This window comes from Urtica dioica, chromosome 4 (assembly GCF_054948205.1).
Source record: "Urtica dioica subsp. dioica isolate 48M chromosome 4, U.dioica_male_clone48M_v1_H2, whole genome shotgun sequence".
In the NCBI taxonomy this organism is placed as follows: domain Eukaryota; kingdom Viridiplantae; phylum Streptophyta; class Magnoliopsida; order Rosales; family Urticaceae; genus Urtica; species Urtica dioica.
Window position 1 is genome coordinate 48,866,192 of NC_142759.1, and position 24,230 is coordinate 48,890,421.

The following is a 24,230-nucleotide window of genomic DNA, read 5'->3' on the forward strand; positions in this document are numbered from 1 at the left end:
TAGTGTTCTTCACGAAATTTATCGTTAGTTTTTGATGATTTAGTTCAAATTATTTATTTTATGTTGAATTTGAACTATAGTATTTAGTGGATTGTGTTGAACTTTATCATTTTGGTTTGTACTATTGAACTTTGTCATTTTGGTTTGTACTATTGAACTTTGTGTTTGTAATTTGGTAATGTATTGAAATATTGTACACTATTTTTAATTTTACGAATTTTATCATACGTACTATGTATGTTTTTTGTATATTTTTTCTGGATTCCTCTCGGTAAATACGGTATTTGACGGTATTCCTCAACAATAACGGTAAGTTCAATGGTACCGGTTTCCTTTTTTTTTTCCTGCTTCCCCCGGTATTCCTTTACGGTACCAGCGGTTACCAGTAAATTTTAAACCTCGGAACGGTAACGGTATTTAAATCCTTGCTAAAGATATCAAAGAGTTTTAAAATGTTTGGTATAAAGATAAGATGTATTGAAAACTAATTCATAGCTAGTTAGAGATTTGGCTAGACTATTTAACCAATATAGAAGAATTTATTACAATTTGTCAATTCTTTAGTTTTTTTTTTTTTTTAATTCTAACCAACGTTTTATTTTATTAAGAAAATCGCTCATCACGTCAGAAGTAAATTAAATTAATTAAAATAATTTATTTAATTTATTTATACCAGATCTAAGTAAACTGAATTAACTAAAACAGTTAATTTAATTTATGTTGATTTAATAGGCTAAAATAAAACATTTTTTTTAAAATATATGAGCTATTGGCTTCTAACCTAATTGTCCCAAAAATATATATCAAATATGACTCTTTCTTCATAATTTTATAACAAACCAACTTAAGCCTGTCATTTAATTATTAGTTATTAATTATTTTTAACTTCTTACTGTTTTACTAAATTATAAGCTGTATTATGCTAGGAAAATAAAATAAAAATTGAATGGAAAAAGCTGAACGATAATGATATGCATAAAGTAAAAAAAAATTCGCTACACGAATTTTATCAATTATTTATTCATTTCCAAAATGTAAAGTAAAACATGTTCTTAGTGTAATAACTAGATCATCTTTTTCCCTAAAAAAAACAAAAACAAAAAACTTGAGCATCTTTTAAACACATATCCAACACAGTTAATGACGAGTTTTTGGGTCTTAAATAACTCGAAATTCTTTTCTATTTAGCGAAAAACCATAATAATGAACGAATAAATACACTGCATAGGAATAGTAAAAAAAAAAAATTACACTGCGTAGGATAAAAACACAAGAATTAAACATACAAGTACCTAATTGAAAGAATATCTGGAATTAAGAGTAAGAAACTAAAAACTAACGCAACTACTACGAGTCGTGAATTTGTGATATATTTGCGTTTTTGTCCGGAAAAAGTAAAAACAGAGGAAATATAGGATCCGAAAACTGAGAGCGCTCAGAGTCAGATACGTACATGTATAAAGTTTAGACTCCATGAAAGACTCTCTCTCTCTCTCTCTCTCCACTCTATTCTTTAATAGTTTCACAGTTTGAGTCACCGTAATCAAACCGATATCGTTTTCCCATATAAAGACTATTCTCTCTCTCTCTCTCTCTCTCATTTCTTGGAAAAGGTCAACATGCAAAAACTCTGATACAGATGAATAATACTTTTCTTCGTCGTTGGTATTGAATCATTGACCGAAGTGGGTCGGAATTTTTTTTTGTTCATTAGTAGTTCTGTTTTTTTTCGTTGGTGGGTTAATTTGGTTGTGAATAATGATGATGAGGAACGAAGAGCGAAGTCGTTCTCTGTTTGGGATTTGTCTGTCAGACAAACCCAGATGGAAGCAATTTCTCTTGTGCTCTTCTGGCTTCTTCTTTGGTTACCTAGTCAACGGTATTTGCGAGGTATTTTCGTTTTCCTTCTTTCTTTTTCGTTTGATCTTGAGATGTTCTGTTTCATGGAAGAACATCACTTCTTTCTCTTGCATTTCTTTATGTTTGGTTGATTAGAGAATAATTAGTTTACCTCAATTTATTTATCCAGTTCACAATGATTAGTTTAAGAATTTATCCTCTTAGTAATGAATTCTTTATTTTGTCGAACAAAATAGAAAGAAATAAAAAAATGCATTTGATGGATTATTCACTGTTCAATTGTAAAGAATACGTTTTCAAAAAAAAAAATTGTAAAGAATACTAGTTAAAGCATTCATTGATCTTTCTTGATGATTCGGATTTACAATAAATATTAATAAATAACAATAAACCCCCAATATAATAGTCGGTGCTTCAAATTATCCAAAGATTCTAACTTTTTTTATTTTGTGGGTTTAATTTTTCCAGGAATATGTATACAACAAGCTTCAATTCAGGTAAAAAAAAAATAATAAGACATGACCCTTTTACTTTTATTATTATTATTGTGATTAATAATAAAAAAAAAAGTGTTGTTGTTTCAGCTATGGTTGGTATTTCACATTTGTTCAAGGGTTTGTGTATCTGGCCCTGATTTCCCTGCAAGGCTTCACAACAAAGCAGATGGTGAATCCATGGAAGACATACGTGAAGCTCTCTGCGGTTCTAATGGGCTCTCACGGCCTCACCAAAGGCTCGCTCGCGTACCTCAACTACCCCGCTCAACTCATGTTCAAGTCAACCAAGGTAATAAATCACCATTGCCCTTTTGGAAATTCAAGTCTAGTAATTTTGATATGTATGTTTTTGTTTTAGGTTTTGCCTGTGATGGTAATGGGGGCTTTCATACCGGGATTGAGAAGGAAATACCCGCCTCACGAGTACTTTGCGGCGCTCCTTTTGGTGGTGGGTTTGATCCTTTTCACACTGGCCGACGCAAACTCGTCCCCGAATTTCAGCGTCATCGGAGTCGTGATGGTCTCGGGTGCCTTGATCATGGACGCCTTCCTCGGAAATTTGCAAGAAGCGATCTTCACACTCAATCCCAACACGACGCAGACCGAAATGCTCTTCTGCTCGACCGTCGTTGGTTTGCCCTTCTTGATCCCACCCATGCTTATAACCGGAGAGTTGTTCCGAGCATGGAATTCGTGCTATCAGGTAAAAAAAAAAATAATAATAATAAATTCTAATAAATTTAAAAAAAAAAAATTTTAAAATGTGTGTTGGTTTTTGTAGCACCCTTATGTGTACGCGGTGTTGGTTTTCGAAGCCATGGCAACGTTCGTCGGCCAAGTCTCGGTCCTTTCTCTCATTGCCCTTTTCGGCGCAGCCACAACAGCCATGGTATATCACTCGCTCGCACAATGCCCGATTTCATGTCATGAAATTTTTAATTTTTAATTTTATTTATTTTTTATTTTTTGCGAAGATAACGACGGCGAGGAAAGCGGTGACATTACTGCTGTCGTACATGATATTCACAAAGCCTTTGACAGAGGAACACGCGACGGGTCTGATTCTGATTGGAATGGGAATCACTCTTAAGCTTTTGCCGGAGAACAACAACAAACCTAAGCCTAACGACCACCAAAGTCCGGCGGCGACTCACCTGCAGAGTGTAAGAGACGAAGAACGTAATCGTGACGGTGATGAAGAAGAAACCAGGGCTTTGGTCTGAGTCCGAGACCACTGTAAAAAACTCTTTACAAACTCACTGTTATTCACTCGGCATTTGTTCAACTGTAAGGATTACTTGACATAATAGAAAGAGAGAAAAAAAAAACACAGCTGAAATGAGGCTTTATAGAATCCCCTTTTTTTTCTTACTTTAGGTGTTGATTTTAAGCAATTCTTTTTGTACTGTGGTGGCGGGGGATATAATTACATTTTGTTGGCTTTTGGAAGTCAAGTTCAAGATGAAAGCTTTGTGATATTCATTGCTACTTTCAAACTAGAGTCCATTCGGTTTTCTATGCCATGTCAAGATTGACACAGCAGATATTAGTTTCTTTTATGAATCGTATGAACGCGAATTTGAAGAAACTAGCTAGCACAATCGACATTTTCAACCTTATTTTCTATAAATTCCTACTACAATTTTGTATACTCATAAAATAGGGAAGCCCAATTGTAGACATCTATTATTTTTCTATGTTTATAGTTTTTTATACTGTTTCATTTAGCTTTATTAATTACAATATTTAATTCAGAAATGGATATTTTTAAAATGAGCATAACAAAAATGGGCATTCCTGTGATTTCTCCAATAAATTTGGTCTCAGTAATGGAGTAGAGCCTATTTAAGAGAAAGGAGCAGAGGATTGTTGACAACGTGTGTTAAAGCGTTCATGCATATTGACACCTAAACACTACACAACCACTTTCCAGTTTTGGAGTCAAAGGTTTTGGATCATATGAGCAGTAAAATTGAACAATGTAGAGATAATAAGGAGGTAAGAGAGAGTTATAGAAACTGTTGAGAAGAGGAAAGAGAAGGGAGTGAGAGAGGAAATGCAGAACAAAGAGGGCATGGAAAAGAGATTATGTGTCAAAGGAGGGCTTTGTCACTTGTTTCTATCTCATTTTCTTCTATTTCTGCCGCTAAACTTACAACTGGACAACCTAAAAAACGTGATGAATATTGATGGACCAAAGAGTATATCCATAAACGAGGTATCATGTGACAACTCATAACTTATTACCTGGGAAATTACATGTAATGTGGAGGAAAACGACGATTACTTTTGTCGTTTTCTTTTACTTTTGAACAATGTGGATGTAGCTTCATTTCGTTTTTTTTTAAAGAAATGTTTCTTAAAAAAAATGTTATTATATTGAATAAAATTTAGCCTAAAGTTTGACCGGCCGTTGATAAAATTAAAAATATTTTATTCAAAACCGAAATAAAGTTACCGCCACCTCCACGTTCTTCTAAAAATAAAATTTTCTAAAATAGTTTCTTCCACTAACATATAAATTAAAATAAACTAAATAACGTCACCAAACTAAAAACTGCGTCTTTCTATTTTGGACAAAAATTACCATGGCCTTACCTTGGAATACTTGACATGTTTCTTTTTCCCCACCTCTAATTTTACTTTCAATTTTTCTCCGTCTGTGAAATATACGGTAGATGAGAGAGAAGAACATTAGTAACCGGAAAAGCTTCTCGGGGCAACTACGGCTATGCTCTACGCTTTCCTCGGTCACTATGTCTCTCTTCTATGGAGCCCTTGCCTCGGCCACTTACTTTACATTAATTGAGATGGACACTGTTGGCCTATTACTCCAAAAATGCATTACAAAAGAAAAAAGTTGCCTCTCTGTGTCAAGGATTCATGAATAGATTCTCTGTCTTCATCTGTTTCAGTTCCCTTCAGCAAGAGCTAATTCCAACGCTTGCTCGGCTTCCCGGAGAAAGAGGCGGGTCAACTGCTTTTGTCCGCGCCGGTAAACTATGCTTGCCCACTTGTTTCTGGTGATCAGATAACGTCCTTTAGATTCGCTTACCATGTTTTCACTGCAACCAACAAAAGAGTTGAGGCTTGAAAATTGTGGCAAACCCTCCACGATCAATGACTTCAAAATCTCGTACCAAATGTCTGCCTTGCTGAGCAAGTCGGTATCGGAGTCTTCTGTTCCAGAATATTCTTCGAGCTCAGTCATCCTTGCGTGCAGAAAAAAAAAAAAAACCATGTCACGCAACGAACAAGAAACAGAAAAAGAAGTTGTAGTTAAATTAATAGAAGCACCTCATATTAAGGAGATCAACAAGAAGTTGAAAGGCACCGGAATCGCCACAAGCCTCCCACACGGCCGATCGAACTTCGGTATCCGTTGGCTCTCTCTTCCCTCCAGACCCCACAAGCTTAAACCCCAGTTCAGAGGACTTCATTCTTAGATTTCTTGGACAACAAGTTTCAAGCCGGAGAAACGTACCTCTTCGAGAAGAGACGAAACCTTGAAGATCTCGTCCTCGTTCATGGAGATGGTCCTCAAGGCGCTTAGAAAGTTATCCGGGAAAACCAGTTTGTTCAGGTACGAGGGCATTTTGCGCAGCCCGCTCCAGCTATAGCTGCATGATTGTTCGTGCTTGCGTTTATCATCTTCTCCGCCGTTTCGGAAAAACCCACCGTCGAGAAAAATTCTTGGTAAAAGACACCTTAATTCTGCTTTCTGAAGAACAAATCCAAATTTCCATTAAGGTTTCTGAGCCTTCCGCCGGAAAATATTTTCTGATAAGAGCAAAAGAGAGCCAACAAGCGTACCTGTGCTTCAAGAAGTTGTGCTTTTGAATCGGAAAATGGAACACTTGGAATCGCTTCTACTGGATAATGGACCTGCAAACACCATTGATTATTACATGATTAACTTCAGAGACTGACATTGGCTCTTATTAATAGAGTGCTAGTACACAAAATTCCAGAGAAAGGGGGATAAGATGCGTGTAAAGCACAAGTTAATAAGCTACAGACGTTATGTATATAATTACATATATAATGGCATTATATATAGCATTACCATAAGATAATCATCTGGATTATTTTCAATAACGAATCCATACAGATAAAGGAGTTCCTGCATAATTCACCACAAATTGGTTTAATTCCAAAAACAGCTGCAAAACACAAACTGAAACACCACATAACCAAAGTTCTACTTAAAAAATTGTTCATATTAATTGCTTTCACAAATCTGAAAGATTATAAATGTTTCTAGGAAGAAAGTTTATTTTTTTAGTGTTATTATCAGTTCTCCTGCAGATGAAAATGGCTCAGAGTACCTCATTTCCCTTGTTACCATAGCTAATAGTGATTTCTTTGTCGTTCTGTAAGAAATTCGGTCCGGCTTTAATCAATCAAAGGATCCAGAAAGGAAAAGAAAAAAGTAATGAAACTAGTTAGTATCTCCAACTACTCGTGCACCAAAAACAGATGTTGACACTTAATGAATTAATAAATGTACCGAAGAAAAAGAAGACAGACCAGAAAGGAGATACATAGAGAATGGGACTCCTGTTGGTGACCCAGTTCCGTCAACTTCCCATGTCGCCGCCGCCTTCAAGTCTGAACATTGGATTTGAAAGGTAGTCAAATACAATAGTTGGAATCCAGAGAAAGACCTTGATCGAGAAAGTTACCAGACACTTCACCCAATAATGAAGATACATAAGAACAAAACAATATAAAGAATGTTAGGGATGGAAAGCCAGCCACAACAAATACATGTACGTGGCCGAACAGAAGAGAATTTTTCACCGCCCCTAATACGCTTTAGATGGAAAAGATTACTTGCTATGCCAAGAAAAACATAATAACAGAAATGTACAAAAAAAATCCTACGATACCCATGAAATTTAGAAGAGTGATGACATATGGGCAATAAATACATTCGTATCCCATAGTAATACTCCATTAAGAAGAAGGATTATCTGGAGTGTAAACTAATAGAGAGAGAGAGAGAGAGAGAGAGAGAAGGTGCAGTGGAAATGACTTGATTAAGACCAAATAGTCAATGCCTTGGAATCCAGTACCATGGTTGCAAAAGTCAATTCCAGGAATAAGACCCTCAACCCAGACAGTCCCTTGTCCCGTTGAATTAGGCGTCTCTGTGTCTACTTGAGTGCCAGCTCTGTCAATCTCCCCTTCATTTTGACAAATACAGTAATAATTTTAGTTATTTTTTCATCCGAGAAACGAACACAGGGCATATACTTTACATTTCAAACAAAATACTGCTAGCTGAAGAACTGGGTAGAGGGGCTTACTTTTTTCATCAATGGATTCAGCTAATTGTCCATGAGAAACATTAGTTGATAACTCAGTACTTTCTTCAATAGAAGAGCGACTATCTTCTATCCCCGAAATTTTTGGAAACACGAAAGCGTACGGGAGAGGAATATTTAATGCTCGTGCCCAGAATACGGAGTTTGCCCTAGCAGGATTGTAATTGTTAAAGGAAGACTTAGGTTTTAGGCATCAGAAATTAAAGAATTTGATACGTAATCACCCACCATAGGAAATCTTCAAAGCAAACCTCTCTGCACAGAAGCAAAGCGTTATTAACTTTTAGATATGAAACTCAGCATAACGGAAAAAATGCTGGTTCTACAAATTTAAAGAACTATTGCACACTCATTTTCTGCACATATATTTTTTTTTTCCATGTCAGATGAAGAGAAGAAGAAACGTATCCGAAAATATACAACTCCAAACTTCTTACACACCTGTCTGAGCCTCCATCAAGAGTCAATATTTTCTTCGCTAAACTCTTCACTTTACTATCATATAATGACGTCAAACTTCTCTTCTGTAAGATTAAAAGAAATCTTTGGTGACAAACTAAGACACACAATAACCAAAACGAACTACGGATTTATATCATAACAAGAGATATAGTTTTTTTTTTTTTTTTTCATTTGTTGTCATTTACCCTCTAAATTTTCTCACTTTATAGCTGCATAAATAATTAACTCACAGAATGCTCATCAGACCCAATACCTGTAACTCGGTAGCTCGATACAATGCAGTCCCCTTTAGCTCCGCAAACTCGTCATCGCTGAACCAAAGTGTATTACCAAAAGTTTTTGGTAGCATATCCAGGTACCTAAATGGGTATTTCACCAAATGTATAAGATAAAATAATAATAATAAAAAAACTGATAAGGAGATAATTTAATTAATCACACACTCAGCGTTAAACTAAAGATAATGATATACATACGGCTTCCATGTAGAATTCTTACGGAGACGCTCAACCATCAGAAACAAAATAATCAAGAATCTGTCATCCACATCACCTTCTTCAAACATCGATCTACACTCGGGCCCGACAAGAGGATCTTGCAACACTCTCATCGGAGAAATCATTAGATCCAACGGAACCACCAATAGAACCCCTTATGTATTTTCAACAACAAAAATCAATGGAATGGTGATAAAAAGAACGAAGGATTATCTGAAATCACCTAAATGTTGCTAAACTGAAGATGAAAAATAACATGGTTGTGATCTTTACCCAATGTCAACTTGCAAAATGAAAATGAAGAATACTACTCGCTAATCGTTGATGATATTACTTTCACCTATGATATTAGACTTGAAAATCAACTATCAAATTCAATTGGATAATATTTTCTCTACTCATTTACTAATCCAAAATCAAATCACATTCGTTATATTCATCCCCAGGAAAATTTGGAAGTAGCTTTACCATCAGAAACATCATTAGAGGAAAAAACACCGAATCCTTTATTAGAATCGCAGCACTTGATCTCGCAACCTCGAAGTTCAACTTTATTAGCCTGAGATGAACATGCAAAAACACACACACACAAAAATCAGAACACAACGCAGGTGAGACATAACCCATAGATTGTGTGGGCGTTATAGTGATTGGTTGTTTCGTACGTCTAAGAAGATTAAAGAGAAAATGGTGTTATTCGAAGCCATTGCAGACCTGTAACCATAGAAGAAAGCCTTGGAGTCTAGATTCTTGTTGTTCTTCTTCGAATTTCGGAATCGCCGTTGCCGCCATTGCTCACCCCTGTGTTAGTTCGTACGGTCACACTGAGGTATTTGTTTTAAAAAAAAAATTAATTCCGGTGTCGTCAGAGTTGACTGTATTTAGTTGGACAAACCCGAATCTGACCCATTTTATTTTGGCATGAGACTAGATTTCTAAAATAATATTGTTTTGAGGAAATGGCAGCAAAAATCTTTAAATTTTTTATAAACAGTTAAGTTAGTCCTTATATTTTTTTTACGGTAAAAGTCTTTAGTGTTTAGTTTTCCTAATTTCATGAGTCTCTAACCCTATTTTGACGTTAATATGTAACGTCAGGGCTACAAGCAAGCTCAGTCCGATCACACTCTTTTTCATAAACGACAAGGTGACAAAATTGCAATTATAACCGTCTACGTTGATGATATAATAGTTACAGGGAATGACAAAAGACGAGATGGATCGTGTGAAACTAAAATTAGCCCAGGAATTCGAAATGAAAGACCTCGGCCACCTACGCTGCTTTCTTGGAATGGAAATTGCACGAAATAGCTCAGCTATCTCCGTGACGCAGAGAAAATATGTGCTGGACCTCCTCAAAGAAACCGGTATGATGGGCTGCAAACCGGTGGACACTCCAATGAATGGAAAACTGGTAACTATTGATGGGGACAAGCCGGTGGACAAGGAGAGATATCAACGAATAGTTGGAAAGCTCATCTATCTTGCTTACACTCGACCAGACATAGTCTTCTCAGTTAGCCGAGTGAGTCAATTCATGCATGCGCCAACAGCCACACATATGACCGCAGTTTACAGAATACTTCATTATCTGAAAAAGCACCCCAGGGAAAGGCTTATTTTTCAAGAAAAACGAGAACATGGGAATTGATGTATTTATAGATGCTGATTATATGCTGGCTCCCTTGATGATCGAAGATCTACATCAGGGTATCCTTAAAGAGTGGTGAGGCAAGTATTTTCGTCACTCATATTAACGTGCCACGTGGACAGGTCTTACAATTTTTTTTAATGTCTCAATCTCTTTTTAATCTGTCAACACGTAATTATAGATGTTTAGAGCATCTTTAATGGTTTAGGTGAGAGACTTACTAGTAATTTAAATAAAATTGGAGTTAGTAGCTCTACCATTGTTTCATGTTTTGGTTATTTGCTTGGTAGAGCAAATTAGCTCCAATAAAATCAATGGGTCACACTATTTTCTTAACAAATGAGAATTGAATAATATATATATATATATATATATATATATATATATATATATATATTTCATTTTATAGACCTACGAGTTAACAAAATATCGAGATTAGACCTCACACTTTAAAAATATCTAAAATTGGACTTTTGTCCCAATTTCGGACATAAATACCATTTTGAACAAATACACTCATTTCACTGGAGATATCTTCTCAATCATTCATTCGATCTTTCACGCTCGATTCCGACGAGATATAACTAAATTCAATGAGATATGAAGGAATCCGACAAGCTATGATAACATAGAATGACAAAATTTCACGTGAATTTGACTTTTTCCGCTTAAATTTTATCATAAAGCATCGTACATTATAGTATGGCATCGTACGTTATAATTATAATGTACATTATAATTTGTATGAATTTTAATGTACGATAAAATTCATACAAATTATGATGTACATTATAATTATAACGTACGATGTCGTACGATGAGATACGATACATTATAATTATAATGTACGATAAAATTCATACACACTATAATGTACATTATAATTATAACGTATGATGCCGTACGATGTCGTACGATGAGATACGATACATTATAATTATAATGTACGATAAAATTCATACAAATTATAATGTACATTATAATTATAACGTACGATGTCGTACGACAATGTACGATGCTATACGATAAAATTCATACTTTTTGGACATTTTACGCGGAAAAAGTCAAATTCACGTAAAATTTTGTCATTTTATGTTATCATAGCTCGTCGGATTCCCTCGTATCTCATTGAATTTAGTTATATCTCGTCGGAGTCGAGCATTAAAGACCGAAATAGGGATTGAAAAGATAGAAAGTGAAAGTGAAATGAGTGTATTTATTCAAAAGGGTATTTGTGTCCGAAATTGGGACAAAAGTCCATTATTTTTAAAGTGTGAGGTCTAATCCCGATATTTTATTAACTTGTAGGTCTATAAAATAAAATTTCTATATATATATGAGATCATTTCAAGCTAGAGGAGTGATTAGCTTATCTTAATGGTATTTTATCAACTTTCCTTCTTGGATTTCACAATTATGGACTTCTTTTTAAATGAATAATGAGATATCTCTCTTTCTTTCTCCCTCTCTATTTCTTCTTCTTTTTATCTATTATACCAGGTCACAAGTGCTACGAAAAGGCTATAGAGGGTTCTTTAAAATTGGTTACTAAAACAAAACCAGTCTCTTGTAAAAAAAATATGATTCAGATATAATAAAGTAAACTCAAATACAAAGATACAATTGTCTTTTTTTTTCCTCTTCCATTTTTTCGTTCTCTAACTAACAAATAGAGCTACAAAGCTTTTTAGGCTTTGTTGTAATTTCCCTATTCTATTATTTTATGGAAACATTTTACAAAATAGCCATTTAAAACTTATTGATTAGCTAATTAGCCAAAGTTTCAGCTTTTCGGCAAAGTAGCCAAATTTACGTTTTCAATTTTTTTTTACAGCCACGATTAAAAAAAATTTGACAGCCAAAATTAAAGTTTTTTCAAAACTTCGGACCCCAAATCTTGAACTTCGATCCCCAAATCTATAATTATAAACTCTAAATCTAGAATATTGAACCCCAAATCTAGAAGTCTGGGCCCCAAATCTGGTACTATGGACCCTCAAACTATAACTCGAACCCCAAGTCTAGAACTTTGGACACAAAATCTAAAACTCTGGACCCTAAATCTAGAACTCTAGATCGTAAATCTAGAACTCTCAACCCCAAATCTAGTATATTGGACCCAAATTTATAACTTTGAACCGCAAATGCATAACTCTAGACCCCAATCTAGTACATTGGACCCCAAATGTAGAACTTTGAACTCTAAAACCAAAACTCAAAATTGTAGTCTAATGACAATGGTCGTGAAAAAAAAAGCACAAACAAAAAATACTTTTATAGCAATAAGAGAAAATAAAACTTATTTATTAAATAAATTTCTTCATTCCCTCCCCTGAAATTGAGACAAGGTGTCCAAAAGCAACTCCAATGGACTTGCTCATGCTTAGATGAATAATAGGTGGAACTCCAAGTTGCTATTGTATTGTGAGAAATTTAGAGTATCATAATCATTATGGCAATTTGTTAAACCGATAACCGCACCGATCCAAAACCTAAATTTGGTGTCACGTCATCAAACCAAAAATTCGGTTCGGTTAACCAATCCTCATTATGAAACTAGATCGACTATCGATTTTGAATACCCAAAAATTCAGTTTTCGTTTATTGAACCGATTTTTTTTTCGTAAAACAGATAATCAGTTTTGAAATCGGATAATCGATTTGAATCGGATAACAGTTATGAACTCGGATAACCGATTTCAATCGGATAATCAATTTTGAAACTTATTAAGCAGTTTTTTACTTTTTTAGTTTTTATTTTTACTTCTAAATTAGCACTGTTGTCGGTCGTTTTCGGAAAACCCGAGACACCGAGAAGGCACGTCGCTCAAAGGGCCGATGGTCAGGCCGGAGGTCCTGAAGAGCAGTAAGCCTCCAAACCCTCGTCCAAACTCTTGACTCCTTGAGTCGAGCTTAGCCTCTCGAGTTGAGACTTGAGTCGGTTCCTCGGATCGAGCCTCGCTCTTCGAGTTGAGCCTTGAGTCGGTCTCCTCGGATCGAGCTTCGCTCCTTGAGTTGAGCCTCGAGTCGGTCTCCTCGAGTCGAGCTTCGCTCCTTGAGTTGAGCCTCGAGTCGGTCTCCTCGAGTCGAGCTTCGCCCTTGAGTTGAGCCTCGAGTCGGTCTCCTCGAGTCGAGCTTCGCTCCTTGAGTTGAGCCTCGAGTCGGTCTCCTCGAGTCGAGCATCGCTCCTCGAGTCGTATCCGTCAAACAAACATTGGTGTCATAACCCAAAATACCATGCCCACAATAGCTCAACGGGCCCGGAAGTGAGACGATCGCGAAAAGCCCGCAGAAAAGAAGCCCAGCGCGCGCCGCGCCCGGCCAAGGCATCCCCAAGATGCAGGCTAAAGCCGTCCCTCGCGACGCACCAAAGACGCCTACATGGCGCACCTAAGACGCCTACATGGCGCACCAAAGCCGTCCCTCGCGACGCACCTAAGACGCCTACATGGCGCACCAAAGCCGTCCCTCGCGACGCACCAAAGACGCCTACATGGCGCACGTAAGACGCCTACATGGCGCACCAAAGATGCCTACATGGCGCACGTAAGACGCCTACATGGCGCAACCAAGTCGTCCCTCGAGACGCACCTAAGACGCCTACATGGCGCACGTAAGACGCCTACATGGCGCAACCAAGTCGTCCCTCGAGATGCACCTAAGACGCCTACATGGCGCACCTAAGACGCCTACATGGCACAATCTAAGACGCCTACATGGCGCACGTAAGACGCCTACATGGCGCAACCTAAGACGCCTACATGGCGCACATAAGACGCCTACATGGCGCAACCTAAGACGCCTACATGGCGCACCTAAGACGCCTACGTGGTGCAACGTAAGACGCCTACATGGCGCAACCTAAGACGCCTACATGGCGCAACTAAGACGCCTACATGGCGCAACTCAAGAAGCCTACATGGCACATCTAGGCCATCCCTCGCAATGTGCCTAAGGCGCCTAAACGACGCACAAAACCGCCTCTCACGACGCACTGTGAGTCGCCACAAAGCGTTGCATGTGATGACTAATCGCAATGCACTCGAAGTCGCCACAAGGTGCACCTAAACCGCCATACAAGGCGTAGGTCCTGCCATCTTCGCCACCGCCAACTGGGTACGATCACGCTCGCCTTGGGGGACTCCTCATTCCATGCGAGTTAATTGAAGCTGCTCGCAAAGACTCGCGAACCCCACCTCTGAGCAAGAACCTCGCTCGGCCTGAGCTAGCTGAGACTTCACTCGAGCAAGCTCCTCCTGGAGAGTCCCATGCGACAAATGAGGTCGTGTAGAACCTCCTCGAGTCGAGTCATTCTCCTCGAGTCGAATCTCGCTCCTTGAAACGAGTCAGTCTCCTCGAGTCGAGACGCGCTCCTCGAGTCGAGTCATTCTCCTCGAGTCAAGCTCCGCTCCTCGAGTCGAGGCACGCTCTCCTTGAGTCGAGCACTGCTCCTCGAGTCAAGTCATTCTCCTCGAGTCGAGCCTTGCCCCTCGAGTCGAGTCATTCTCCTCGAGTCGAGCATCGCTCCTTAAAGTCGAGTCGCTCTCCTTGAGTTGAGCCTTGCTCCTCGAGTTAAGACATCCTCCTCAAGTCGAGTCACACCCTCCTCGAGTCGAGCCATGCTCCTCGAGTCGAGTCATCCCCCTCGAGTCGAGCATCATCCCTCTCATCAAGTCATTCTCCCCGAATTGAGTCTTGCTCCTCGAATCGAGTCATACTCCTCGAGTCAAGCATCGCTCCTCGAGTAGAGTCATATTCCTTAATGTCCAGCCAGTCTCCTTGAGTCGAGTCTAGCCCCTCGAGCTGAGACTTGAGTCGGCTCCCCGAGTCGAGCCTAGCCCCTCAAGTTGAGACTTGAGTCGGCTCCCCGAGTTGAGCTTCGCTCCTTGAGTTGAGACTTGATTCAGTCTCCTCGAGTCGAGCTTCGCTCCTCGAGTCGAGCCTTGAGTCAGTCTCCTCGAGTCGAGCTTCGCTCCTCGAATCAAGCCTTGAGTCAGTCTCCTCGAGTCGAGTCCCGCTCCTCGAGCAAGCACCTGTAACAACCTGAAGAACAGGTTAGCCAAAGCAGAGACACGCACTCACGTCTGGGGAATAAGGGCCGATCTCCCGAACGCAGACGGAGAAGCGTCGCCAGGGCTGGGATGGCGGATGCCCCGTGAGACCGACTTATGCTTGGTGCGCGGTCAAACTTTGAGTGTTGACCCCCGAGCAGTCGAAGCCCTCCGGTGCGACAGAGCCTTCCGCCAGGTACCACTCCGTCTCCTCGGAGCATCGGCCCACGGCATCAGCCTCCGTCTCCGGGACCTCGGAACGAGCACGCCTTTGCGAAATGCAAAAGTGCAGTCGCCTTCCAAGCTGGCCGAGGTGGGCGCCATGATCTTCCCCTAATTGGTCACGATTACACGATCGTCGCCCTGCTATTCACCATCGAGTCCCACGGATTCCGCTTGAAAATATCCTTAAAGAAAACGTGACTTCACCAAAAACCAACTGACCGCGACACGCTGGTACGCCTCTGCACAAATGCACGCCCTACTTGCGCGTGCATACCCCCTTTGCTCCGGGGCTAGAGCGACGGACGCAAGCGCGTTCGCCTCGCCCACGTTGAGCTACGCCTACTATCCGCTTGGATCCTCCTCCACGTGTCGATCACACACTCGTGTCGAGAAAGACGGAAAAGCGAGAAAGCACTTACAATTGTGAGAGTATTCTTTATAATCACAAAGGCTTCGCAACAGTGAAGCTCTGGGAAGTCTATTTTCCTCAAACACCCAACTAGAAGGACAAAAAGTTCATCGCTGGGAACCTCCCGAGCGACGAACTTGGGGGGCTAATGTTGTCGGTCGTTTTCGGAAAACCCGAGACACCGAGAAGGCACGTCGCTCAAAGGGCCGATGGTCAGGCCGGAGGTCCTGAAGAGCAGCAAGCCTCCAAACCCTCGTCCAAACTCTTGACTCCTTGAGTCGAGCTTAGCCCCTCGAGTTGAGACTTGAGTCGGTTCCTCGGATCGAGCGTCGCTCTTCGAGTTGAGCCTTGAGTCGGTCTCCTCGGGTCGAGCTTCGCTCCTTGAGTTGAGCCTCGAGTCGGTCTCCTCGAGTCGAGCTTCGCTCCTTGAGTTGAGCCTCGAGTCGGTCTCCTCGAGTCGAGCATCAACTCGAGTCCTATCCGTCAAACAAACATTGGTGTCATAACCCAAAATACCATGCCCACAATAGCTCAACGGGCCCGGAAGCGAGACGATCGCGAAAAGCCCGCAGAAAAGAAGCCCAGCGCGCGCCGCGCCGGCAGGGCCGCGCGCCGCGCCCGACCAAGGCCGCACGCCGCGCATTGAGCGACGCAGATCGAGCGCCGCGGGTCGCGCGCCGCGGGTTGTGCGCCTCCTCTTGGAAATGGGCGCGTTCCTAGTCCCACATGGACGCCAAAGGACCCCCTTAGGGTCCTCAAACACCTATATAAACCTCCTCTCATTGAGGGAAAATAAATCCCTTCATCTCTTATCGACACGCTCGATTTCCTACTCTTCTCTGCTTCTCTGGATGCCATATTTGGCCTGAAGCAGTCTCTCTTCTCTCTCCCCCGTTCTCAGAGGTTCCGAAGCACTCACGGGGACTTCCCGGACGTCGCTCCCTCTGACCGAACGTTCTCCGGTGCTCAAGCACGCCCCTAGGGTTCTCGACTAGAGTTCCCCTCGCGCGTCTAACACGCTAGACGCGTACGCGATCTCCGAGGTTCTGAGACGCTGCCGAGGACTCCTCGCGCCCCGTCTCCTTCGTCGAGTACGCTTCTCCACCAAGGCTCCGCGCCTCATACAGCGTCCTACACGCTTGAACTACGTTCTGACCTGATCCCACGCACGGGTACGCAGGCAGCCGACAACCAAGGCACGGTCACTCCTCCTCCTCACCCCCTACCTCTCCCGAGAGGCGGGTTGATCGGAGAAAACCCTAGCTCGAGACTATCGAGTTCACACTCTTGGCCCGGGTGCGATCACTTGGTCCGGCCTTGGATCGAACCGCCCGATGTTTTAAATAGTTGTTCATTTTCGTGCGACAACAAGCACAACATTGTAGGAAAAGTAAATTGGGTTGAACCAGATAACTGGTTATAAAACCGGATAATTGTTTTTTTTTTGGATAATCAGTTTCAGAGCTGAATAACCGCTTTTCAAATTCGGTTTTCAAAATGGATAACGATTTTCATGATTCGGTTCATTGAAAATTCGGATAACCGAATTTAGATTTTGGATCAATTTGATTCGATTATTTGTTCAAAATTAATTGAATATTCGGTTTTGATTTGTATAATGGGCCAAAATCGAACCGAACCCAACTAATTTCAGTCCGGGCTCTAAAGGGAGAGAATGCTTTTAAATTAAAAAAAATAGAGTTTGGTTAAAAGAAAATGGTAGAGAAATTTCATTAATTGGACCCAAAGATTGATTAAATATTAAGATTATACCTCAATTTTTAAAAATATCCAAATATGAATTTTTGGACAAAAAATAGACAAAAATGTCGCTCTACCAATATTTGAATTTTGTCGACTCTCCCTCTCATTCAGTCTCTCACTCCCAAATGGAATTAGGGTAGAGAATAGAAAAAGAAACTACTGTTAAATAGCGCATTGTAAAACCGCGGCAACGACGAACCTTCTCCGAAGAACTTATATAAAGGAAACACTTCAGTTTCCTTTATATAAGTTCTTCGGAGAAGGTTATATTTCTTGTTCGGGAAACAAAATTCCAGACACGCATTTTTTTTTTTCTGAGCGAGAATGAAGAGAGTTCGATGTGAGAAATATCGAACCGCCGCGACTGAGCAGAAGCGGTATATGAAGAAATTGACGGCGGCGGTGAAATCGGCGTCTCCCTATGCGTGGTGGCGATGCGGACTAACGAGGTCTAGGGTTAGGGATTTGCCTTTGGAATTGGAGATGAATTGGGACGGAGCGAGTTTAGTGAGTCAGAAGCGGAAGAAAACTGGTCCTTTAGGGCTCAGAAACATCGGAAACTCTTGCTACCTCAATTCCGTCCTCCAATGCCTCACCTACACGCCTCCTCTCGCCAATTTCTGCCTCAAAAAACTCCATTCCTCTCTCTGTAAGTCCTGTTTGTTTCCCCTCCCTTCAAAGCTCACTCGATTTCGTCGCCGGTGCAATTTGTTCAGCGTTTCTGTGTTGCTGTTTTTCTTCTCAGGCGACTCGTCGGAGGCGGAGCGAAAGTGCGACTGTCCGTTCTGCATCCTGGAGAAGTGGATATTCGAGTCTCTGAGCGCTGATCCGACTGTGGACGCGGCGGTGCAGATTGAGAGGTGGCTGAGAGTGTTCTCGGAGAAGTTGCGGGTGGGGCGGCAAGAGGATGCGCACGAGTTTCTGCGGTATGTGATCGATGCGTGCAACAACGCGTGCTTGCGCCTGCGGCCGTCTTCTCAGGCGACGTCGGTGGTCAGAGACATCTTTGGGGGTGCGCTTCTGAGCCAGATCAAGTGTCTTTCCTGTGGCCACGAGTCCAATAAGGTTGATGAGATAATGGATATTAGTCTTGATGTTTTACATAGCGATTCGCTCAAAGACGCTTTGCGAAGGTTCTTCCAGCCCGAGGTTTTGGATGGAACCAATAAATACGGATGTCGCAGGTACTGCACGCATATATGCTTTTGATTTTACCTGCTTAAGTTGATGTTTTTGCTGAATTTTCTGATGTCCGCTGTCTCAAACAGTTGTAAAAAACTCGTGCCCGCGACGAAACAGATGTCTGTTCATCAGGCACCAAATATCCTTGTCGTCCAACTCAAGGTAACCTTTTATCTAAATTTTTCATTGAGAACCACAGTCTTGCCAATTTTGTTTTCTTTGTCTTAACAATGGTGTTTGTGGGTTTTTCTTCTCAGAGATTTGAGGGTGAGTTTGGTGGAAAGATTGACAAGCCCATTGCACTTGAAGAGTTTTTGGAGCTCTCGAGCTACATGTGTGAAAAAAGCAAGGATCCACGACCTGAGTATAAGCTTTTCGGTACCGTTGTACATGCAGGATTCTCAACTGAGTCTGGACATTATTATGCGTATATTAAGGTTTGTTCATGCATTGTTAAGACAGTGGCGAGGATAATAATGTTGTTTTTTTTATTATTATTTGTATATCAATCCTATTAACATGCTTCTCATTTTAGGATCCAATGGGGCAGTGGTATTGCTGCAATGATTCTTTCATCTCTCCTTCAACTGTGCAAGAGGTGTTGTCAGAGAAGGCTTATATTCTTTTCTTTTCTCGGACCAACCAAAGACCCGGATCTGATATTTCTTCTGGTCCCTTCGTTTCCAACGGGCTAAAATCCCGAGTTTCCAATGGCAATGGAGCATCCAAAACCTTGAAGCCATATCCTGGGCCGGGAATGACAACCGGTTCTAAGCCCGACAAAGTACCTTACAGTGCGCCTCTCAAGTTTAGCATTGCCGGTACCTCCAGTCCCAAAGGACCTTCAATTAGTATTGGCAAAAGCTCGAAAAAGCCTCCCGTGACAGTGAATGGAGATGCAAAAGAGACTTCTTTGGAGAAAATAGAGAAATCGAAGTTAATTCATACAAATGGGTCCGTGGAACAGTATCTTCTTCTGATTTTGTTTTGGTTTTTGGTTTTTTTTTCATTCCTTTTTTTTATTTTTCTTATTCTTCTTTAAGTCTCTCGTTTTATAGGGCGGGAGTTTCCCCTGTATTCCCGTCTCATTTTTCTGTGTATATTGGCTCTTGCCTTATTCAACATAAATAACAAGCTTTTTTATTTTTATTTTTTTTATATACAAATGTTATTATAAACAAGAGCCAGAATGGATGGTGTTTCCACAAATGGATTTGCTAATCATCGATCAGGAAATATGAACGGTAGTGAAGTTGGGTGTACAACAAACTGGGAATCGATAGGAGGAGGGGTTGATGATGATCACCCGGATACGGTTAATGGCACTGACTCTCATGCTAAGATGTTGTCTGGGTCAAAACGAAAACCTTGTGAAAATTCTTGCGTTTTGTTGGCACATGAAGGAAGAGTAAGTACACCATACCCTCTTATTCATTGTTTTAACTTTTCATTGATCGATTCCTTGAGATGCCCTTCTCTTCGGGTTTTTTTTTTTTTTTTTTGCTTATCATATTCTTTTTAAACTACCACCTCTCTTGTTTGGCTGAAATTACTAATATCAGTTTCATAGGTAAAAGCTGATTTAAATGTGAATATCTTGAATCTACTCTAATTTAGATTATATATATGATTCGTATTTAGAATTTCTAATGCATATTGTATAATGTATAATTTCGATTCCAATATTTATACCCCATGAATTTTGAAAAAATAAAAAATTTGTTCTCATTTCTTTCTCTGTATCTGTCTTGGGAACCCTCGAGAGTAAGCATGGATCCTCTCTTTTGGTATATCGATAGAAGGCTTTAACTTCTACGATGTAAATTTAACGCTGTTTGTCGTGGGCATGGAATGATTGCTTTTTTGTTCTGTAATTTAGATTATACATGTTTGAGATTAGTGTTGTAATTGGTTAATTAGGTTGCGTATAAAAGCTTGTCTTACTTGCACTGTTTCTCCTCTTTTTGGCGTATAGTCTTGCAAAGGGAGCTGCTTCAGTTTTGAAATCGTGTGGTTGGTCAGACAAGGTAAAATATCCAAAGCTTAAAACACACCAAAGAAGAAAAACTATCTCTTTCATGCTCTTAGTATATACTATATACAGTACACACTTCATTCAATTCTCTTAAAAAACCCAATTTTTGTTGCCATTCAGGATCAAACCTTTTTTTTAACGCTCGCTCACTCTCTAGTCTCTCACTTGTTGTGTCTTCAATGGCTTCTTCCATTTCTGGAGTCGCCACGAGAAACCTCAAGCTAAGCACGTCTCGTAATTCGTACAGGTCTGGCTTATCTTCCAGGACCAGCCTTCAATCTCATCTAGGTGCGCTCTATTTTCTCATTTTTTACATTATGATTAGTTTCGCTTGTTTTCAGTCTCGATGTAATGTTTATATCGCTCGTATTTAGATCTACGAGTGCGATTTTGTGGAGCCGAGAATGGACGGTATTTCGCAATCCAAAACAAGACTCGGAGTCCGATTGTTGCTCTTCCCTCAGTCACCAAATCTTCAAGGTAGTGATCACTGCAAACATTTTGGTTTTGATTATGCCTAGTTATGTGAAGAAGAAGGAGGAGGAGGAGGAGGAGAAGAAGATAAAAACATGATTGTTTATCCTAAAATGCCAATGTTAATGACTGGTCATTCAGATGACTTGTTTGTATTTTTTTCGGCTTTTGGTTTCTGGTGTCTGGTTTTGTTTTACAAGAACATGTTAGTGAACCAATAAGTTTGGGTAATGAACTTTAATATTTCTTGTATGTGTAGAGAATGCCAAGTTATTTGCAAAGCCGCGGAGAATGTATTGGGGGACATTTCAAAAAGCCCTTAGACCGAATTGAGCAAGTACGAGAAAATAATTGAAGCGCTGACCACTCTTTTTCCTCTTTGGGCATGCGTTCGAATTTCACCCTTTTGGAAGGCTATTTCTTCGTTCTTGAGTCTAAATGAATCTATTTGGATTTGACAGGTTATTTTGGGAACGATTATGGGCATCTGTGTCGTCTACATTCTGAAGTGAAAGTAGCAAGTTCCTTTATTTATGGTTTTTGAAACTTGTCTTGCAGGTTGGTGTAGGATTTCTTGCTCAATACTTGATCAAACCCATGTTAGGCTTCACAATGGTAATTTCTTTTCTTTGATATTTTTTAAGAGTAAGCTATGTTGCTGTATCCAATTTTCTGTACTGTGATCGATGTGTTGTTTGCTAATGTTTTAAAAAATTCCAAGAACTTTGAGAACCATTCAAGGCATTCTAAAACGAAATACACCCAAGTTTGATTACACGAGTTATCTACCTCTATAGCACAGAAGAAGAGTTCATGGTTGTAGAAAGGAATGCAATATCGGTTACGATCGTAGTTGATTCCTACATTGTCAAGTATGGGATTGGCATGTACGTCACTAAAGTATGGACGTAGTATGTGGGTTTATAACCTCGTGGGCACCCTCTCTTAACAATCATTTAACAATCAATTTCTATGAACGATTTCAGACGATGAAGCTTTCTGCGCCGCTTGCGACGGATCTTATACTGGTGTCATGTTGCCCTGGAGGTCGGGGATCGAACGTTGCAACATATATTTCAAAGTGAAATGTGGCACTATCTGTTCTCATGACAAGGTAACCTAGCTAACCCTTTCTCACTCTCTCTTTTAAAGCAAAGCTAGACTCGCTTTTAATTATATTTCTGTTGAAAACTCTGTAGGTGTTCGACTATAGGAGCTAATATTATGACTCCGCTTCTCACCGAGCTGCTTGCTGGTCAGCTTTGTCCCTGTTGATGCCGCTGTAAGTTGTTCAAATACGGCTACACGATTTTGCCTCTTCAAAGTACAAACAAGCAAAACCTGTTCTGTTGGTGTTCGACCATAGGAGTTATCATTTCCCTGTTCCTCCATTTTCAATTATACTCTAATTAGTTAGAAGTATTCAAGCTATGTGTGTAACACCTTTCTCTCGATATAGAACTACTTTCCAGGTTTTTCTGGTACCAACAATTAGTTTTCGAGTAGGGATCGATATAATTAGTACTTTCCAGGTTGTTCTGGTACCAACAATTGTCGGAGGTAACATTTTAGCTCTTTCTTTGTACTTCCAGGGGGATAGAAATGTGGTTAGCTAGAATAATGTGTATTGATTCCCAAGACCCGCGCCGATTAGAATCTAATCCTCGTTTTTATCTGACAGTATTGGCAAATGAGTTCTTCCTGCAATTCACTTCAAAAATCATCTCGGTGACGCTTTAATTGGAGTTATCCTCACGACTCTACTGTGCGCAAGTCCGGTAAGTCTGTACTGTAGTTCACATCAGTGAAATTCATCCCAATGATTTGTAGTTTTCTGCGGAATGAACTAACTAATGTACCGTAATCGCAATGAATCCCTTGGATTGGGCAAGTTGCAGATATTCTGAAAACCCAAGCTCAGTTGATATTGCCACTGGCTGCACTTCACGCTGCTGCATTTTCTCTCGGTTATTGGCTTTCCAAATTCTCCTTCGGTGAATCCACTTCTCATACAATATCCATCGAGTGCGGGATGCAGCTAAGCAAACCGAGTTTTTATAAATAAAAAAAAAAATTAAAATTAATCCCAGAATTTCAGTTACCAGTTAACCCGGATCACAGGAATTTTCATTTTCTACTGGCATATAATTATTACCCGCTCGAGTATTTTATATGAGCTCTGTTATGTAACTGTTAGGACCGTAAGGGTATTACTGTAATTACGTGAGGGAAAGAGATTGGGGGATCGGAAAAGTATTGTAAAGAATCGGTTAGGAAGTTAGTTCAATTTGGAGAGCACGGACCTCTTGAAAGTCCGATATCTCATTGTAATAGTTTCATTCCTATTCGAAACAATAAAAGAAATATCTCGGGGCGTAACAGTAACTATATAATTCCATTTGCATTCAGTGCTCATAACTTTCCATATCTTGGTACAGAAACCTCACTGTATAATGTGGAGTAATTGAATATATTGCCCATTATTTTTTTCTTTCTTGATGAAGTTTGTGTATCATTGATGATTTGGTGAATAGTTGTCATTGCATTAAATCAGAATATCTCTTGCCAATATCTATTACTTCTTATACTTGCCTTAAAAGAGTAAAGGGCAAGGGCTTAAAAAAAAACGTTTCGTCACTTCTCGTGGCCTGCCACGTTTTGCACGTGTGCCCATTTCAGAGCAAAATTATTGAATTGCCCTTTGATATCGTCCATTGTTATATCCTATTCCTAATTCAAGAACCAAAAACCCAAAATTTTTACAATTGGGATTTAGGGTTCGGTTCATCCCCA

The 24,230-nt window shown here is 40.1% G+C and overlaps 4 protein-coding genes across 7 annotated transcripts; 3 read left to right on the top strand and 1 right to left on the bottom strand.

Moving 5' to 3' along the window:
* Positions 1 to 1,410: 1,410 nt before the first annotated feature.
* Positions 1,411 to 4,077, top strand: LOC149401789 (UDP-galactose/UDP-glucose transporter 2-like). Its single transcript, XM_089613616.1, has 6 exons — positions 1,411 to 1,890; positions 2,329 to 2,357; positions 2,445 to 2,646; positions 2,716 to 3,060; positions 3,139 to 3,246; positions 3,332 to 4,077. The coding sequence occupies exons 1-6, from the start codon at positions 1,759 to 1,761 to the stop codon at positions 3,578 to 3,580; spliced, it is 1,065 nt and encodes a 354-aa protein (XP_089469742.1). The 5' UTR covers positions 1,411 to 1,758; the 3' UTR covers positions 3,581 to 4,077.
* A 697-nt stretch (positions 4,078 to 4,774) lies between these two features.
* Positions 4,775 to 9,478, bottom strand: LOC149401790 (SET domain-containing protein). Of its 2 annotated transcripts, XM_089613709.1 has the most exons (16): positions 9,361 to 9,478; positions 9,115 to 9,205; positions 8,626 to 8,800; positions 8,403 to 8,508; positions 8,129 to 8,211; positions 7,916 to 7,942; positions 7,670 to 7,836; positions 7,436 to 7,546; positions 6,888 to 6,968; positions 6,686 to 6,750; positions 6,424 to 6,480; positions 6,171 to 6,242; positions 5,842 to 6,078; positions 5,655 to 5,770; positions 5,498 to 5,569; positions 4,775 to 5,422 (listed from the first exon to the last, which is right to left on the bottom strand). In XM_089613709.1, exons 1-16 carry the CDS (start codon positions 9,436 to 9,438, stop codon positions 5,269 to 5,271), a joined length of 1,692 nt encoding a protein of 563 aa, XP_089469835.1. In that variant the 5' UTR covers positions 9,439 to 9,478; the 3' UTR covers positions 4,775 to 5,268. The 2 variants fall into 2 exon arrangements, with proteins under 2 accessions (XP_089469835.1, XP_089469834.1); XM_089613708.1 differs by having other exon boundaries at positions 4,775 to 5,569.
* An 8,391-nt stretch (positions 9,479 to 17,869) lies between these two features.
* Positions 17,870 to 20,075, top strand: LOC149401791 (ubiquitin carboxyl-terminal hydrolase 25-like). The gene is made up of 5 exons (XM_089613489.1): positions 17,870 to 18,395; positions 18,492 to 18,930; positions 19,015 to 19,090; positions 19,186 to 19,365; positions 19,464 to 20,075. The coding sequence occupies exons 1-5, from the start codon at positions 18,071 to 18,073 to the stop codon at positions 19,968 to 19,970; spliced, it is 1,527 nt and encodes a 508-aa protein (XP_089469615.1). The 5' UTR covers positions 17,870 to 18,070; the 3' UTR covers positions 19,971 to 20,075.
* Positions 20,076 to 20,117: 42 nt separating this feature from the next.
* On the top strand, positions 20,118 to 22,773 carry LOC149401792 (uncharacterized). Of its 3 annotated transcripts, none has more exons than XM_089613490.1 (8): positions 20,118 to 20,336; positions 20,904 to 20,955; positions 21,084 to 21,251; positions 21,338 to 21,443; positions 21,697 to 21,898; positions 21,996 to 22,324; positions 22,424 to 22,551; positions 22,637 to 22,773. In XM_089613490.1, exons 1-5 carry the CDS (start codon positions 20,118 to 20,120, stop codon positions 21,758 to 21,760), a joined length of 609 nt encoding a protein of 202 aa, XP_089469616.1. In that variant the 3' UTR covers positions 21,761 to 21,898; positions 21,996 to 22,324; positions 22,424 to 22,551; positions 22,637 to 22,773. The 3 variants fall into 3 exon arrangements, with proteins under 3 accessions (XP_089469616.1, XP_089469618.1, XP_089469619.1); XM_089613492.1 differs by having other exon boundaries at positions 21,996 to 22,052; XM_089613493.1 differs by having other exon boundaries at positions 20,203 to 20,336; positions 21,211 to 21,251; positions 21,697 to 21,774; positions 21,899 to 22,324.
* Positions 22,774 to 24,230: the final 1,457 nt, after the last annotated feature.

Bases quoted from the DNA above. Each gene is read 5' to 3' on its own strand.
- LOC149401789 (XM_089613616.1), top strand. From the start codon at position 1,759: ATGATGATGAGGAACGAAGAGCGAAGTCGTTCTCTGTTTGGGATTTGT. The intron at 2,358-2,444 runs GTAAAAAAAAAA...TTGTTGTTTCAG, and splicing joins TACAACAAGCTTCAATTCAG to CTATGGTTGGTATTTCACAT. The intron at 3,247-3,331 runs GTATATCACTCG...TTTTTTGCGAAG, and splicing joins GCGCAGCCACAACAGCCATG to ATAACGACGGCGAGGAAAGC.
- LOC149401790 (XM_089613708.1), bottom strand. From the start codon at position 9,438: ATGGCGGCAACGGCGATTCCGAAATTCGAAGAAGAACAACAAGAATCT. The intron at 7,547-7,669 runs GTAAGCCCCTCT...GTCAAAATGAAG, and splicing joins TGAATCCATTGATGAAAAAA to GGGAGATTGACAGAGCTGGC. The intron at 6,481-6,685 runs GTACTCTGAGCC...TGAATTATGCAG, and splicing joins ATGGTAACAAGGGAAATGAG to GAACTCCTTTATCTGTATGG.
- LOC149401791 (XM_089613489.1), top strand. From the start codon at position 18,071: ATGAAGAGAGTTCGATGTGAGAAATATCGAACCGCCGCGACTGAGCAG. The intron at 18,931-19,014 runs GTACTGCACGCA...TGTCTCAAACAG, and splicing joins AATAAATACGGATGTCGCAG to TTGTAAAAAACTCGTGCCCG. The intron at 19,091-19,185 runs GTAACCTTTTAT...TTTTCTTCTCAG, and splicing joins TCCTTGTCGTCCAACTCAAG to AGATTTGAGGGTGAGTTTGG.
- LOC149401792 (XM_089613490.1), top strand. From the start codon at position 20,118: ATGGATGGTGTTTCCACAAATGGATTTGCTAATCATCGATCAGGAAAT. The intron at 21,252-21,337 runs GTGCGCTCTATT...GCTCGTATTTAG, and splicing joins CAGCCTTCAATCTCATCTAG to ATCTACGAGTGCGATTTTGT. The intron at 21,444-21,696 runs GTAGTGATCACT...TTGTATGTGTAG, and splicing joins TCAGTCACCAAATCTTCAAG to AGAATGCCAAGTTATTTGCA.